The following is an 18136-nucleotide window of genomic DNA, read 5'->3' on the forward strand; positions in this document are numbered from 1 at the left end:
ATTCAGTTGGTTTCACATGGGAATTCTACCAAACCGTTAAAGAGCAGAAAATCCCAACATCACTTATGATAGTCCAGAGCAAAGAATTAGTAATATTTTGTTATTATACAGTACTTGGACTACCTGTGAAATACTACAGTGTTATGAGAAAGGAGACTTGAATTGTAAACTTACACTGCAAACTCTAGTGAAACCACTAAAAGAAGTAAAAATAAGTAAACCAATATGTTAAAAAAGGAGAGAAACTGGAATAATATAAAATGTGTGATTCAAACCATAACAGGCACAAAAAGAGTAGAAGACAAAACAATAGGAACAAAGAACTATGGTAACAAACTATAACAAATGTAATAGACATTAATTCAACTATATCAATACTTTCTTTAAACATCAATGGACTACATCGATTAAAACAGAAACTATCAGGGGCGCCTGGGTGGCTCAGTCAGTTAAGTGGCTGCCTTCAGCTCAAGTCATGATTCCGGGGGTCCTGGGATCAAGCCCCACTCAGGCTCCCTGCTGGGTGGGGAGTCTGTTTCTCCTTCCTCTGCCCTTGCCCCCAGCTTGTGCTCTCTCTTGCACTCTCTCTCAAATAAATAAAAGTTACCAAAAAAAAAAAAAAACCCAAAAAACAAAAATGGACTGTCAGAGTGGACCAAAAACTAAGACCCAAATACATGTTGTCTACAAGAAACAACCTTAAATATGAAGACACATACAGAGTAAAAGGAAAGAGATGGAGAAAAATATACTATGCTAGTATTAATCAAAATAGAGTGGGAATAAGCTACATTAATTTCAGACAGAGCAGACTTCAAAGCATGTGAAGTTACCAATGACAAAAAGAGGCATACCATAATGATAAAGGGGTCAGTTCTCCAAGAAGACATAACAATCCTTAATATATATGTGCCTAACAACGGAGTGTCAAAATATGTATGGTAAAAACTGATAATACAACTGCAAGGAGAAGAATGATCCACAATTACAGCTGGAAATTTTAACACCCCTCTGTCAAAAATGGATACATCCAGCAGGCAGAAAAACAGTAAGAACATAGTTGAACTCAAAAGCACCATCTGGGACGCATGGGTGCCTCAGTCGGTTATGTGTCTGCCTTTGGCTCAGGTCATGATCCCAGGGTCCTGGGATCGAGCCCTGTATTGAGCTCTTTGCTCAGTGGGGAGCCTGCTTCTCCTCCCTCTGCCTGCCGCTCCCCCTGCTTGTGCGCTCAATCTCTCTCTCTCTGACAAATAAATATATAAAATCTTTAAAAAAAAAAAAAAAAGCATCACCAATCTACTGGAAACAACTGACATCTGTAGACTACTTCATCCAACAACAGCAAAATACACACTTTTCTCAAGCTCATGTGGGACATTCACCAAAATAGACCATATTCTCAACGATAAAACACACTTCTAAAAGAACAGAAATCATACAATGTCTGCTTTCAGACTACAATGTATTTAAACTAGAAATCGGTAACAAAAAGATAGCTGAAAAATCCCTAAATATGTGGAGCTCAAGCAACACACTTCTAATTAGTACACGGGTCAAAGAAAAAGTCTTGGGGCACCTGGGTGGCTCAGTCATTAAGCATCTGTCTTCAGCTTAGGTCATGATCCCAGGGTCCTAGGATCGAGCCCCACATCGGGCTCCCTGCTCGGCGGGAAGCCTGCTTCACCCTCTGCCACTCCCCCTGCTGCTTGTGTTCCCTCTCTCACTGTGTCTCTGTCAAATAAATAAATAAAAAATCTTAAAAAAAGAAAGAAAAGAAAAAAATCTCAAGAACAATTTAAAAATATTTCAAACTAAATAAAAATGAGGTGTGCCTGGGTGGCTCAGTTGGTTGAGCAATTTGACTCTTGATTTTTGGCTCAGGACATTATCTCAGGGTCATGGGATCAAGCCCCATGTGGGGCTCCGTGCTCAGCACAGTCTGCTTGATTCTCTCTCCCTCTGCCCCTCCCCCCACTCATGCAAGCACACGCACTTGCTCTCTCTAAATAAAATCTTAAAAAAAATAAAAATGAAATACAACCTATCAAAATTTATAGAATGCAGTGAAAGCAGTGTTTGAAGAATAATTTATAACATTTCTAAAGATCTAAAATCCATAATCTAAGCTCCCACTTGAAAAAACTGGGAAAAGAAGAGCAAATTAAATCTGAAGTAAGCAGAAGAAAAGAAATAATAAAAATTAGAGCAGAAATCAATGAAACTGAAAACCTAAAGCCAGTCTTTGAAAAGATCAATAAAATGGGTAAGCCTCTAATCAGCCTAACTAAGAAAAAAAGAGAGAGAAGACATAAGTTAGTAATATCAGAAACAAAAAAGGAGACTTTACTACAAATCCCAAGGACGTTAAAAGGATAATAAAGGGATACAATGAACAATGCTATGACCATAAATTTGATAACCTAGATGAAATAGTCTAATTCCTCAAAAAAGACAATCTGCCAAAACTCATAGACAATCTAAACAAGCCTGTATGTAGTAAAGAAATCCAATCAATAATTAATAACCTTCCAAAACAGAAAGCACCAGGCCCAGATGGATTCAAATGTGAATTCTATCAAACATTTAAGGAAGAAATTACAGCAATTCTCTGGTCTTTTTCAGAAAATAGAAGGAGAGAGAATACATCCTGACTCATTCTATGAAGCCAACATAAATACCTAAATACCTAATACAAAAACAAGACAAAGACATTACAATTTTCTTGTAATGACACAGATGTCTCAAGAACATAGATGTAAAAATCCTGAAAATATTAGCAAATCAAGTCCATCAATATATAAAAGAATTACACAACACAACCAAATGGGATTTATACCAAGTATGCAAAAGTTGGTTCAACATTTGAAGTCAATTAATGTAATCCATCACAGCAACAGACTAGTGAAGAAAAATCATATGATCATATCCATGGACATGGATATCCAGTAAAAGCATCTGACAAAATCCAACACCCATTAGTGATAAAAACTCTTAGCAAACTAGAAATAGAGGGGAATGTCCTCAACTAGATAAACTAAAACTTAGGAACTAAATATACTCATACCATACAATCCGACAGTGGCATTCCTTTGTATCTACCCAAATGAATTGAAAACTTGTGTCTACACAAAACCTGCACAAGGACGTTTATAGCAGATTCGTAACTGCCAAAACTTGGAAGCTACCAAGATGTCCAAAAATTAGTAAGAGTAGTTACCTATAGAGAACAGGGTAGAGCAATCAAGAGATAAAAGGTAGACTTTTCAGAATGTAACCTGTTTTGGAGATTTAACTTTGCAGCGATGTAAATGTTTTATGATTAAAAAACAAAGTGAAGGGGTGCCTGGGTGGCTCTCAGGGTCATGAGTTCAAGCCCCATGAAAAAAAAAAAAGGAAAGAAACCCTAAAACAAAAATCAAAATTAAATAAAACAACCCAACTATTGTAACAAATTTGATTTTATATCCCTAATAGATTTCACAGGTATCTCCCTAATGAGATATACCCTAAGAACTACAAAGAAACCTTAAACTGTTCTCTGTGATCTTATTATTAATGATATTATTGTTAACTGTTATTCTGGAACTGTTAAACATAAGATAAAGCAATTGAATGTCAACAGGGACTAATAAAATATTAGTGTGCATACAATTACTAAAAATAGTGCTAAAAATTAGTTGTCTATGATATGAGCCTACTATACAAAAGGGGCCACAATCCAACTCGTTCTCTTCCCCATCTTAATGTCATGGAAAGCTTAGTTAGGCTTAACATGTCCCCTCCACTCATTCTTTTGGTCATCAAATCCTATTGACTCTACCTCAAGATTCTGAGTTAAATTTAATTCCACTGTGTTAAATTTGGTTTGGATTGTCCAGAGCAGCCCTTTACAACACAAATATAACACATATGTAATTTGGGATGTTATTGTTTCTATATTAAAAGGAAAAAGAAACAGGGAAAATTAAAATTCTGGTAACATATTTTACCTAACCCAGTATATCCAAAATATTGCCATTTCCAACACATAACATAAAAATTATTAATGAGCTATTTGGCTTTTATTTTACATATTAAGTCTTTGAAATTCAGTATGTATTTTACACTTACAGTACATCTCAATTCAGACTAGCCACATTTCAATTGTTTAACAGCCTCACTGGAGCACAGACCCTAGGCCACCAGGGGTTCTCAATACTGGCTACACATCAGGATCACTTTTCATTTATTCAGTAAGTGAACTTACTAATTCCAGGGTCTGGAGGTGAATCTATGAACAAGAAGAGATTCCTGGCATACAAATCTCTTTTCTCTTGCCAAACCCTGACTGATACATTAAGACTATTCACAATGTGATCTACCTAATCTACCTCTTCAACCCTCACCTCAAATTCACATGCTGTAATTTCTATACGTTAGGCACAGAGAGTCACAGTTTCTCAAACACACTAGTCCTTTAAAACTCTTTACTGTTGCTGTGTTGGTTTTCTCCTCTTTCTAAACTTTCACTACCCTGTCTTTCCCCCCACCTACCCTTCCAACACTCAGTGCAAATGTCATTTCCCTCTGTAAAATGTTCTCTGGTTCCCCAGGCAGTTATTTATTCCTTTCACTGTGTGTTTTGCTCATCTCTCTCTGTCATGCTATCATACTCTACAGAATTACAATTTATCTATTTATGAATTTGTCTCCCGACAAGATCATGGGTTATCAACCTCAAAACTCAAACACACTGGAGCTGAATTCAGTGGCAGAGAAGGGGTAGAATTACAGTTAGTTTGTATCTTAACTTAGCTACGCTATGTTATTTAACCTGTAGCTGCCCCTACCTAAACTAAATCTGACTTTCCCACAGAAATTCATTACATAAAGATCAACAGATGTCTGTGTTGCAGTAGGAATGTTTCACAGAAATGATCAGCATTTGTTATCCTAGACCAGATAGATCACTCAAAATAATTAATACCCTGGTATCCTAGCTTATTAACAGTTTTCTCTAAGTTTGGATAGGGAATTTCCTAAAACCTGATCACTCTTCTCACTACTACCCTTAGGTATGCATGACACTCAGCACCTTTGAGGGCTTTCTCATCTAGGCAAAGTGAGAAACAGGCTTCAAATTTCTTGATGAAATGCCAGCTCTGCTGTCTACTAAATTCATATGCTGAACATATAAACCTTTATGATCAGCAACACACTTAGATTTAGATATCTGTTAACAACCTAAATCTCTAATGCTGATATTCATCTCCTACTAAGAGCCTAACACCAATTTATATTGAGAGGAAAGGCCAAGAGCTACTCTAATACCATACATACCATTTATTAAACAGTCATCATGGATTAGCCACTCACGTTACTTATTTTACATATATTTTCTTCACAGCAACACACTGATAGAGCTATGGCCTCCATTTAGATAAGGAAACTGACTGCAGAGTTAAAAAACAATTCCTAAAATAATGTCTTCAGAATATGAATTCTAGATGTTTGCCTTTTAAACTACAGTCCATTTAATGGTATGCTAGATAGAGCCAGTTCACACTGACTCACAAGAGCCGACTGTTAAATTTTTAGGAACTGTGCATGCCATTGTTAAACACAGCTATGATTAAAAATTAAATGCTATAAGCCAACAATTACAAATAAAAACAAAGGTAACTGTTACTCAAAACTCACTTCCTAAATATTTCAGTACATTTTACTCTTGAGGTTAATTGCATTTATTTTATGTGAGTGTGTGTACATATATGTGTGTATGTGTGAAAAATACTATATAATGGTGTGAAAATGAGTATCTCTTCCAACTCTGTATTCAGCAATACCACTTTGCTAGCTTGAAACTGACTAGGATGGGAGCATTTATGCCAAAGAAATTGGCAAATCCTACAAAGCATGGCTTTTTTTTCCGAGTGGTTGTTAAACATTACCAGCAAATCATGGAGTTCATTCCTTATTCTGAGTAATCGGTTATTTCAAAATACAATACACATGCTCAGCCCCTACCCAGAAATTCTAATTCAGTAGATCAGGGGTAGAGTATCAGCATGTACTTCGCAAAAGACTCTCTCTCCTCCAAAAGAATTCTGATATGTACATGCCTCTAGTTGAGAATTACTGAGACTTCTAAAGCAGTATTATGTATCATCAGACATTAGAAAAATTCATACTTAAAAGTGTATTACTTTAGGTTCCTGAATTTAAGTCTCTACAAACTATAATGTAAAACTGTAATGCAGCTTTTTTATCAAGGATCAGAAACAGTCATAAAGTAGCTTCTATGTAGCTTAAATTATCAGAAAGGTTTCTCTTTAAACAATTTGATAATTTTAATAAAAAGATTATAATATGAGACAACTAAGATATCCACATGAAATGAAAAAGAATAAGGCTGGACCATAAATAAAAATTAACTCAAAATGGATCAAAGCTAAAGCTAAAGCTCAAAGATTCTTTGAAGAAAACAAGGCATGTATCTTTGTGACCCTGAATTAGGCAATGGTTTCTTAGATAAGACACCTAAAACACAAACAACAACAAAAACAGATAAATCGGATTTCATCAAAATAAAAACATTTGTGCTTTAAAGGGCATCATCAAGAACATAAAATGATAACCTACAGAATGGGAAAATTTTTGCAAATCATAAGTAAGGATTTGTATCTGAAATATATAGAGAGTTGTTACAAATCAACAATAAAAAGACAACCCAAATTAAAAATTAGGAAAGATCTGAAAAGACACGTCTCTAGAGAAGATAAGCAGATGGCCAATAAGCACATCTTATTGTTCAATATCACTGATGTTCAATATCATTAGCCATCAGGGAAATGCAAAAACTATAATGAGATTACCACTTCACACCCATTAAGATGGCTCTAATCAAAGAGTTCAATAATAGCAAATGCTGACAAAGATGTAGAGAACTGAAATCTCACACACTGCTGGCAAGAATGTAAAATGGTATAGTTGCTTTGGAAAACAACATAGCAGTTTCTCAAAAAATAAACTCAGGTTAGTATATGACTCAGCAATTCTACTTTTAGATATAAACCCAAGAGAAATGAAAATATATGTCACTCAAAAAACTGTTTATGGATGTTTATACATAAAAGCCAAAAGGTGGAAACAACCCAGATGTTCATCAATTAATGAATGGATAAACAAAACATGATATATTAATACAATGGACTATTATTTGGCAAAAACAAGGAATAAAATATCGATACATCCTATAATCTTTCATGAACCTTGAAAACACTATAGTAGGTGAAAGACACAAGTCAAAATCAAAGCCACCTTTTACATGACTCCACTTAAATGAAACATCCAGAACAGTCAAATCTACAGTTACAGTAAGTGGTACAGTGGTTGCCTAGGACTGTTGGTCAGTTGGATGATACAGGTATTACCATTAAAAGGTATGCGGGGTTTTTTTCTTTCTTTTTTTTATGATAATGAGAATGCTCTAAAATTGATTGTGGTGATGGCTGCATGACTCTGGGAACATACAAAAAACCACCAAAGTGTACGCTTTAAATGGACGAATTGTATGGTACGTGGATTATATCCCAATAAATCTGTTACAAACACGTATACATAAATTTCTTTAAAAAAATTAGCTCAGGACAAGATTTCCATATCTGAAACACTGATGTTTTCTTTTATTCAATAAGCTACATCATAAAACATATTTCTCTTTTGGCTTCATTGCCAGGAAATTCACCATTAAATTTTGTAGTCACATGAGCTTTCCTTCACCTAAGTTCTCTAGTTCAGTTTGTCACCACATGCCTTGCTTTCATTGTTTTAATTTCTAAGTGTTCTACTGTAACCCACTTCAATCTTTCTTGGAAATAAGCAGGATATGATGGCTGGCTGAATTCTGAAAATTTAAGAATACTTTTAGAAAAAAAAAAAAAAAGGAATACTCTCTTAGATACTAATGATGCCCACCAAGATACAGAAATCTTATGTTCAGCTTGAGCTCTGCTAACCAATTCCCTTCATCTTAACTACCATCAAGAACTGATTCAGACAATTAATGAGTTTTCCCAGAGGACTTTTTTCTTTAAATTACATTATCCATATAAAACATTATAATGTGGTATTACACATCTACCATAGATTTAGCACATAAGATAATAAATCACTACTGAAATTTAACTTTGTTTCGGGAAATTCATTCCTACCCTAACAGGTGAGGATGACTCCTCTGTATTTCGTTTCTGGGACTCAGTGTCCACATCTTGGCGCTTGTTCTTCATTCTTTCTCTAAGATCCCCTGTAGGTCTTTCTGGTGACCTTGGAACCAAAAAAACAAAAACAAAACAAAAAACAAAACAAAACAACAAAAATCTATATTTATATAACATATATAAGAATGTATTTACAGAAATACCTCACAAATCTCAATAAAATTTTTCTGTCCATGGCTCCTAATGTTCAGAAAAACAATCTGCTTCAGCTTAAATATTAATATATAAAAAATATGAGCATCACTTACAAGTTTTCTCCCCATGACAATCAGAAATGTATACAATAAAATTCCATGGGGTGGCAGGTACTGGTGACATGAATAAGAAACTGTATGTGAGCCAAGAAAAAGGAATTTATAATTAACAGCTTAATTTGTTTTTCTAAAAATCACATAAAGGTATTAGTTATATTTGAAAGTAAAAAGCAGGAAGATAAAGTTTTAAACCACAATGTTGTAAAATTAATCAAGAGGCAACAGTATTATCATGCATACATGTATGTGGCTGGATGCAACATCAACAACAGAATTACCCATCTTAAGAATCATGGGACACAGAGGAGTTTTGTGTTATTCTTGTATCTTTTCTTAAAATTTGAAATGATTTCAGAATAGAAAATAGTTAAAGGATTTAAAGCAAGATTTAGGCAGTGGATTTCTTTTTAATTAAGGAAAATCATACATATTTATATTCAACACTCTTAAGCATTCATAATTCATACTGAAAATGTGACAAATGGCTATCCAATTATTTTTACACCATATTAAGTGAGAAAACAAAGCAGACATGGAAAACACACTGCCTCTAAAGAATATTCCTAGAGGACCTTTTAAAAAGGGCAAAGAAGTTAAGGAGTGGTAGTTCCTCACTGGCCACCAAAAATACTGTACACAATATTTTTTTTAAGGATATAAACAAATCACATAAACATTTACATCTATTTCAAGTAATAGTTACCAATCAAATCAGTTCTTTTATCTATCAGTACAAGTCACATGATTAATGAAGAAATAATTTCAGTTAATTCACTTTAAAGGATCTCATTAATATCTGTATGTACATTTTATAGGACTATATTAAATGTTTTAATAGTTAAATCTAACCTTGAAAGTGGAACTTATTAAAAACCAGTACTTAAATACTTTAAATTATAATTATGATGTAAATGTACATCTTATGTGCCCTGGTCTCCTTTATATAATAAAACAATTTATTAAGAACTTATTTCTACCCTAAGCAGCGCCTAACAGAGTGCTCTACATATAATGAATGCTCAATAAATGACTTAAATATTTTGTGACTAAGCATTTCTGAAATACACTGCTTTTCTTTCCATCTTTCAATCACATTATGAACTGTATTTTCTTCCCTATCAAAAAAGGAAAAAAAGACAAATCCAAAGGGGGTTATCAAATGGAAAAACATGCACAAAATAACAACAAAAAGCCTTTATTCTAAGTCTAGTAATGACACTATTTCTTCCCATTTTAGACAAATTTCTCTGCCCACTTTCCTCAAAATTACCTCTTATATAAAAATTTTGTGTCAGTTAACAATAAATTTCACAGATGAATTAAAACATTATTAAAAGTGTGGTAATAATATGAACAAAACATTAAAATTATTGAAACACTTTACCTAGGTATAAATTTATACAGATAATTAAACTTATGTTTAAGAACTGGTTTTCCTACATTAACAGAAGGCACAGGTGACAATCTAAATACAAATAAAACGGAGTATTCAGCATCACAAGTAAACTAAAATGTACGTCTAAGTGAACAGGAAGTCAGTTAAGGGTCTGAATTTTAAAGTCTATTAAGCTTCAAAATCTATACATACACACACACAAAATCACCCATTTAAAAAAAATCTACAAATGCTAATAACGGTCAGTTTCTATACTATTGCTGTAACCAAAGCAATCAGCACACCCAATTTTAGGGCTTGGTTAACTATTTGTTTACCAATCAAGTTTAAACTGTTTTTGTGACAACCTTTACATATGTTACATATTTAAATATCATAACATAATCATCATGAACTGAACTGAAAGAAAAATTAAAGGTCTTTATTAGGAAAGTTTCATTTAGCTTTGCCTTTATTAAAGGCAAAAAGATGTCCTAAATAGGTAGTAGTACCATTATCTACGTATAAGTACATGCTTTCATTTACATTAATACATTGTGATAAGGGATTTGGCAAATGCATTTAATGTACAGAGCTTGCAGTAGACTGTCTTATGTCATTAATATTTGAATTCAGAACATCTTAAAAAGCTAAAATTATATCCTTGTTAAATTTTAATTTTTTAAGAGTTAAAAAGTCTTTCCTTAGTGGAAGTAAATCCATGAAATTCTGCTATCATAAACCATTTTAGTACATAACTGGGGTTAGGGGAAGTCATACATATATTATTAAAAAAATCTACTGGCAAAAACAGTACATACTGCACAAATAACTTTAAAGCGTACGTTTTATTAATCTTGAAATTAACAACTAAAAAGATCTTGTTGATCTTTGACTATTGATAAGACCACCACCAAAAGAGAAAAATCTAATCAAATATATGCTTGCATTTCAGATTTTTATACTAGATAAATTACAAAAGCCATCTCCTAATAGTATATGAACAATTCAAAGTTCTTAATTTACCTTCTATAATTGCTGCTATAACCTTTACCACGGGGTGAAGGGCCATGTACGAATCTACATGTGTTTCCATAGAGGCAGTTGCCAGTCTTCAGCCAGTTACGGCACTGTGTCTAAGAGACAGATATTACTATGTAAATTTCATATTTATTTCTGGAAAAAAGATGCTAGTGGGCCAAAATTAAAATAAATGCTACCAAAATTCCAGCTACCCTGAGATAAATTATTCATTCCCCAAACAATAAAAACATCAGGAAAAAAACCCATAAAAATTATTACTCTTTTCACTCTTTCATGAAACTCAGTTCTAAAAATTTACTGAACATTCCTATAACACAACAACCTGTTCACCTTTATGATACAAATCAGTATTCAAGAACAGGATTATAAGATAACCCCTGTGACTGAGCTAGTGACAACTCACCTCTGCTGTACTGCCAGTGCTGGGTCCAAGCCTCTCAAATACACTGGGTCTTCGGGATGTGCTATCAGATATGGTCTTGGTATTTTCCACTGTGACCTTCCTTCTAATTTTTGACATTTTGTACTACTTCAACCAAAAAAGAGAGAGGCAAAACTGTAAAATTCTTCAGTTGTAAATTAACTGAGCCCATAACTTACACGTAGATAAAGCTGTAGATAACACTGTAAAATTATGGGGAATTTTTCTCAGAAGAAAAAAGGCATAGGAGAGGTCACAGGTAAATAGAAGGTATCTTCTAAGGCACAGCACATTAATGAACTTACAACAATGCTGAAATCTGTTGGCTAGAATTTTTACTCTTCTGCAGAGTGAAGGAATAAAATTCTACTCGCACAATTTTCATAGTATGTTCATCCGCAGAAAACTACTATAAAATGTTTAGTTTCTAAGTTCCTTATAAAAATTTAAAAATTTAGTTACCTATCTTTTAAGGAAAAGCTGTGCTATCATTCTCCATAAGGTAGTTAACTGGAAAAGAAAGCCATGTCAAAGAGAATGGGAAAATAAAATCACGTGAGAATTTTATTGATAGTGGAAATTATGCTTTATACAGTTTGTGACATTAAGTATATTCTAAAAATCAGCTTGGGAGAAAAACGCAAACTATTTAAATATTTTCTCCAATTTAACAGAGCTTGAAAAAGAACAGTCTAATCAAGGACATTTATTTTCAATAATATAAAGAAAATTCAATGTTGATAAAATGACCTTCTTTCAAAATAGGACAGGCAACAGAACTAGAAGTCAAGATGTTTCTATAATTTATACTACACTGACATAAAAGTCAAAGATGCTAAAAGTGATGAACAGGCTACCTTACCATTATTAGAAACAAGAAAGACAAATTGTAAAAATATTTTACAAAAGTAACACTTAAACCATAACAAAACAAATCTAAGTAAATAATCAGGTGATTCAATTGGAAATGAAAACATCAGATAACAGTATTATGATATATGTTAGAAAAAACATTAAATTCTAGATCTAGAAAAAATTAGCACATCACTGTGGGAACTGGGTAGGAACTGCCTAAGGGGGGGGGGGCGGAACTAAACCATATCACATTTCATATAATCCAATTAGTTGAAATCTTATCAATAGTCAAAAGTTACTAGAATGAATGATAGCTAAAGAAGTGAAAGGTCCATTTGGTATGGAACTGGTCTCCATAAAATTCACAAATTCAAGAAGCTCTTTAATGTGGTTTCAAAATAAAGACGTATCACTTGAAAGGAAATTAAGTCTTGACAGTACCAAATCAAAAGCTTAAAAATATTGTAAACAATATTTGGTTTAGTTAGATACTTCTATTCAGGTCGTATTTTTAAAAGAATCCTAAGAGTAAGGACAACATTTGACAAATGAACAAAGATAATGAACCAAAAGGAAAATAGGAAATGATACCATATGGTAGTTTTAAATTGGAAAAAAAAAAAAAAAGTGTTCTTATTCTTTAATATAAAATACAACCATTTTAGTAATTAATTTTTAGTGATTCATAGAAGTTGGAAAGTAACTTTACAAATTTTTAAAGATTAGTGTAGAGCGGCACATTAATGAGTAAGAGTTTGTTGCAACATAAAACCACATATGTATCAACTGCTCTCCAAATAAGGAACTATACAGCCAACCCCACATACAACAGTTAGTATTATAAGATAATTTTTATTTCATTCTCAGCCCAAATAATGAATTTACAAAGTAAAATTTGGTAAAATTTCATGTCTATTTGATTTACTGAAAAGTTCTTTATAGAATGGAAGGCCAAGATAAATGGAACTGAGAAAAGATCTAGAAAATGTAGAGCTTTGTTTAACTGAGAAAACCACTTTTTTACAATTTATGTCTGAGCAGGAGTCAATAAAAAGTGAGTATGTCACAAAAAAATAGGGAAAGTTTAGAACAAAAACAAATGCTCAAAGTCTCATGTTACTATATTAATATAGAGATGTACACTGTAATCTTCATTCACTAATTCAATATTTAAAATATTAATAAACTTAAAATTGAATGAGTTCTAAAAGTTCCTTAGTAGCTCTTATTAGTATTTAGAACTTGGAAAACAGGTACACCATCCGCCCATGCTTCCTCAAGAAGACTAACCCTAACCTTACATATTTCCCTCTGCTATCAACGGAAATATTTCTGCTCCTCAAACTCCTATATAGCCGCAGCATGCTGCCACTCCTAACACCCCTCCTCCAAAAAAATTAATGGTAGTGCTTTCCATAATTAGGGGAACAGCTATTTATTATTATACCTGAAACACTGGTCATCTAGCATCTCCTTTCTTGTTTTTCTGAGGGCTCCAGGTATTAACTGTTTCTCTTTCTGCTTTATAATCTGTTGCTTGAATCAGAACTCCACTACTCCCCTGACCTACCACTGAAAACCATGACTTCTCTCCAATCCTAGATCACTAACATAAACTTTGAAGATTTCAAAAGGTTTGGACTACTATGTCAAAGACAAACTAGTGAGGGCTTATGATGGAATCTTATACCCCTCCTTGTATGTATCCCTGCCACTAAAGCACCTTCCCACAGAGACAAAGTTGCTTGTACATGGGACATGAAGAACTACTCAAGATTCACCCACACAGTTATTATCACTGGAACTTTACTTTTAGCTACTGTCGAGTCTTCCAACTTAGGGGAAAAACAGCAAAGTAAAAGTCATATTCTCAGCATCCAACAGTGTCAGGCTTCCTCCTAAAACTGCACTGACTTTGAGTACCAGGTCTATGTTAGAGGGAGGTCATAGACAGGAAAAAAAATCTGAGGCAAAAGGGAAAAAGTAGTATTTGAAGTTTTCTAATTGAAAGGAAGAGGAATTCTTCTGATCATCTATCTAGGAACTTCTATCAGTAGTTAGCAATAAGTTTTCAAAATATTACTGAAATATTCACGATTGACATAGATAAAATATGCTTATAAAGAACACAAAATATAATATTTTAAATGCTATTTGTCTAAATATATACATATAATCTACAATACACCAAAAAGGCATTTACTCATATACATTAATTTATTAATTTAAAAGTATGTTACCAATTAAAATGACTTAATTAGAATTTTCTATCTAAAAATTTGGGTCCTCAAAGGCAAATAAATACTACAATCTAATAAAATATAGATTTGACTGAGAGGGAATAAAAACCTTTTTCAATTAATATCTGAACAGGCTTCAATAAGCAAATGCTTCAAAGTATGTGAGAAGAGTTAGAAACCATAAAATAAAAATGTAAATATTAAAGTCTTCCCTATTTCAGAGACTTTAAATCTTTTCCCTCCAGTTTTGTTTTCAAATTAATCTTTGATTTCAAGTTGTCATTACACTTTTACCCACATCTTCATGTCTTTCCCAAACACCAACATTATCAAAGCCCAAGTGACACCAGTGAAAGTCTTTGGAATTATTTTCCTATTTCTCACCTCCATTTGCAGAGTAAATAAATATCAAGGTTTTTATGATATATTTTCAATTGAAAAACAGGGGATACAGAGTTTGAATCTATTAAAATACAACAAAAGAGGGTCTTAATAAATGGGAACAGTCCCCTTTCTCCCCCCAATACTCACAAATATAATGCACTCAAAGCTCCACCCTATAAATATGGCTAAGACAGGGGAAACATACAAATGATCAATGATTCCTGAAGCCTAATTACTATAATCTTGTCAATAAAACATATATCAATTCTAGTATCCTCATTTAAAACCATAATTACATCTTTTTGAGGCCTCATCTTCCCCTAGGACAAATGAAAGCATTTATCATTTTAATCTGGATAAGTTGCAGCATAATATTAGGAAACTGTCAAGTAAACAATTAAAAATACATAAACGTACTAACTGGTAGAATAAATTCTTATCCACTTAAGTTCTAAAATTAAAAGGTTTATATTAAAAATAAGGTCTCTTCCTATTTATATTTCATATATTTGAAAGAAAAAAGTTTATTTGATGCATAGTCTGGGAGAATTTTTAAAAAAATAACTTTCTAAAACAATCTTGCACGTTGCTTACAGATAGACTAAAACAATTCCAGAGTTAATTCCAAACAATTAACAGAACTAAATTGACTATACCACTATGAGCAAGGCAATACTGTAGCACCGTGTAGAAAAAATAATTTGTTAAAAAGACTATGCACAGAAAATAGCCAATGCTAGCAACTACTATAAAGTGAAATAAACAGAACTGCAACATGCACACTACCAAAAAAGAATAAAGACACTTTAAATAGCAACACCAGTTAACTTTCAACTGTTACTAAGTATCTACTAAAATAGCTCCAACTCTACATGAAATGGAGAATGGGGTTGGGGGAGGTGGGGAAGACTAACATCCACTAAAAAACAATTCCCCAAATAAATGTCAATTAAACAATTTTGCTTTCTATATTTAACTGCCAATGCATACTGTAATACCAATTAACACTGACAAGTTATTAAAATTCTAATAACTTGTACAGAAGTGAAAATAGCATCCACTTGATGAATTTTAGTATTAATTTACCGATATGAAAATTGGATTTGCATATCTTAAATATGCAATCAATATTCATTTTGAATCAGCAAAAATTAGGAAGTCAGTAAGAGGCATGCATTTGATAAAACTGGATCCTACCAGATCCACACAGTAAAAGTCTAATAAGTTTCACGGTGCAACTGTTTTAGAGACACAAATTGCTACATACCTGCATCAACATTCTTAGTAGTCTCTTGTTTAAACTGTCATTTTATAATCTATTTCATTAAGAAATTGGAAAGTATTTGAAAATCTACAGATTATGTCCACAAAACTCTTAAAAATATTGTCACTTAGGTACTAAAGCCAGTAATTTCAAATATCACAAAACTAGACTCCGCTAACTGGCACCATATATATACACATGCATGGATTGTACTCCATAAACATTTAGGTTAACTGCAACAGTATCATGGACTTTGAAAAGTTGAGCTGTGGAGATATTTTCCAAACTTTTAAAATTATTTCTCCAAAAAACCCCCAAAATCTGAAGGGATAGTATACGCCTATAATTTTCAGAGTAGTTCAAATTATCTGAAAACTTCACAATATAACCGAATAGCTTAAGACACTACGCTCCACAAACAAGATCCTACCAATATCGTTCAAGTAGTATCAACTCTGAATAATTTGCAGCCACATAAATTATTTTAACCTGTTCAGAAAGAGATAATGCCAAACAGCAGACCCTCTCCTTTCACTCCACCTTCCTCAGTTTCTGAGAGATAGTTGCCAAAAGTAACTACCCAGGGAACTTCCAGGACCCAAGTGGTTAAATTATCACTGCCGGGAAATAAGCAAAACCAAATACAACCAACAGCAAGATAATTTTTCCTACAGGTCTGGAATGCGTAAAGGGAGCCTCTAAATATAAGACCATATTCCTGCCCCCGTCCAGCGCATACAAATGCGAATACTGCGCCAGGGTTCCCAAGCCTTTTTGGTAGGGACCCAGCACAGTCTTTTGTCTGAATCCACCCGTCCTTTTAAACAAACTCGCCGGAATCAGGACAAGAGCTAGAAACGAAGCCTGAGCCCAGGGAGCTATTGCAGAGTTAAGGGTGGGATGCTCAAGGAGAGCTCAAAATCCTGGCGTGACCCAAAAAGGGATGGAGGACAACCCGGGGCCTTCCCATTCCGGGTCCGTCCAAAGCCTTTCCCCCGATACCCACACCAATGCACAGAATTCAAGCTTACCTCCTCCCCGAGCTCCTGTCGCAAGCTCAGTCAGGAGGCGCTACCGCCGCCACCGCTCCGAGGAGCGGGGGAGGCGACTCTCTGTCCCCGCGCCTGGCCCCGGGAAGACGACGACGAGAAGGAGGTGCGCGCGCGGCTCCCGGGAACCGGCCCTTCGCTAGCGAGAGGAGCCGGGGGCAGCTGAGAAGCAGAACCCGCCCGCCGCTTCGCCAGGGTCAAGTGAGACTGAAATGTAGGACGAAAATGAAGGAAGAGAGACTGGAGAGCAAGAAAGGCAACGAAAACACTAACAGGCCGATAGGAGGACCGACTCAAAATGCCGCCGGAAGTCAAGTGTTTGCCCTGATCCCGAGTGGACCGAAGCAGCTTCCGGCCGCCAGATTAGTCGTCAGCGCGCAGGCACCGCCCCTCCGGAGACACGCCCCTGGGCGTAACGTCGGCTCGTAGGAGTGCAGTGGAAGTCCTCAAATCGGTGCTTTGTTGAAGGGACCTTTGGAGTGGAATCTCTGAGCCAGGGAGAGCCAAAATTTCCAATAAAAAGTGAATTTAAGAGACAGAGTTTACGGGGCGCCTGGGTGGCTCAGCCCTTAAGTGTCTGCCTTCGGCTCAGGTCATGATCCCAGCGTCCTGGGATCGAGCCCCGTATCGAGCCCCGCATCGGGCTCCTTGCTCCGCGGGAAGCCTTCTTCTCCCTCTCCCACTCCCCCTGCTCGTGTTCCCTCTCTCTTGTCAAATAAATAAAATCTTAAAAAAAAAAAAAGAGTTTACTTCTTTTATTACATAATTTCTTACAATAAACAGCTGTTGTAAATGCCATATCTGTTGTTGAAAATAACTACAGCCGTTCATTCATTTGCTCAAAAATGTTTACTGAGCAGTGACAGGTGATATTTGTCCTGTTTTTGACTCCTCCGCTTTCTGGGCCATCGCTTATTACCGTGGAACAAAGCATACGCGGCTGTGTTTTTAAAGGCGCAAGCAGTTCACTGAAAATTTGGAGCAGAAAT

At 34.6% G+C, this 18136-nt stretch overlaps 1 protein-coding gene across 9 annotated transcripts in view; it reads right to left on the bottom strand.

Annotated features, from left to right (window-relative positions):
• The window catches only part of ZC3H13 (zinc finger CCCH-type containing 13), a 90266-nt gene extending 72790 nt beyond the window's left edge, over window positions 1-17476 (bottom strand). For 3 of the 9 annotated variants that reach the window (XM_054506328.2, XM_054506327.2, XM_054506324.2), the window contains exons 1-4: window positions 17130-17476; window positions 11338-11463; window positions 10917-11026; window positions 8196-8361 (exon numbers count right to left, since the gene is read on the bottom strand). In XM_054506328.2, coding sequence (XP_054362303.2) covers window positions 8196-8361; window positions 10917-11026; window positions 11338-11454 — 393 coding nt within the window. In that variant the 5' untranslated portion in view covers window positions 11455-11463; window positions 17130-17476. The remainder of the gene's footprint in view (window positions 1-8195; window positions 8362-10916; window positions 11027-11337; window positions 11464-17129) is intronic. The other 6 variants (XM_045869467.3, XM_045869462.3, XM_054506326.2 and 3 more) reach the window with 5 other exon arrangements.
• Between the last annotated feature and the right edge of the window lie 660 nt (window positions 17477-18136).

The sequence above is a fragment of the Mirounga angustirostris genome, unplaced genomic scaffold, assembly GCF_029215605.1.
Source record: "Mirounga angustirostris isolate CCGP_5_RB_7025 unplaced genomic scaffold, mMirAng1.0.hap1 SCAF_3, whole genome shotgun sequence".
Classification (NCBI taxonomy): domain Eukaryota; kingdom Metazoa; phylum Chordata; class Mammalia; order Carnivora; family Phocidae; genus Mirounga; species Mirounga angustirostris.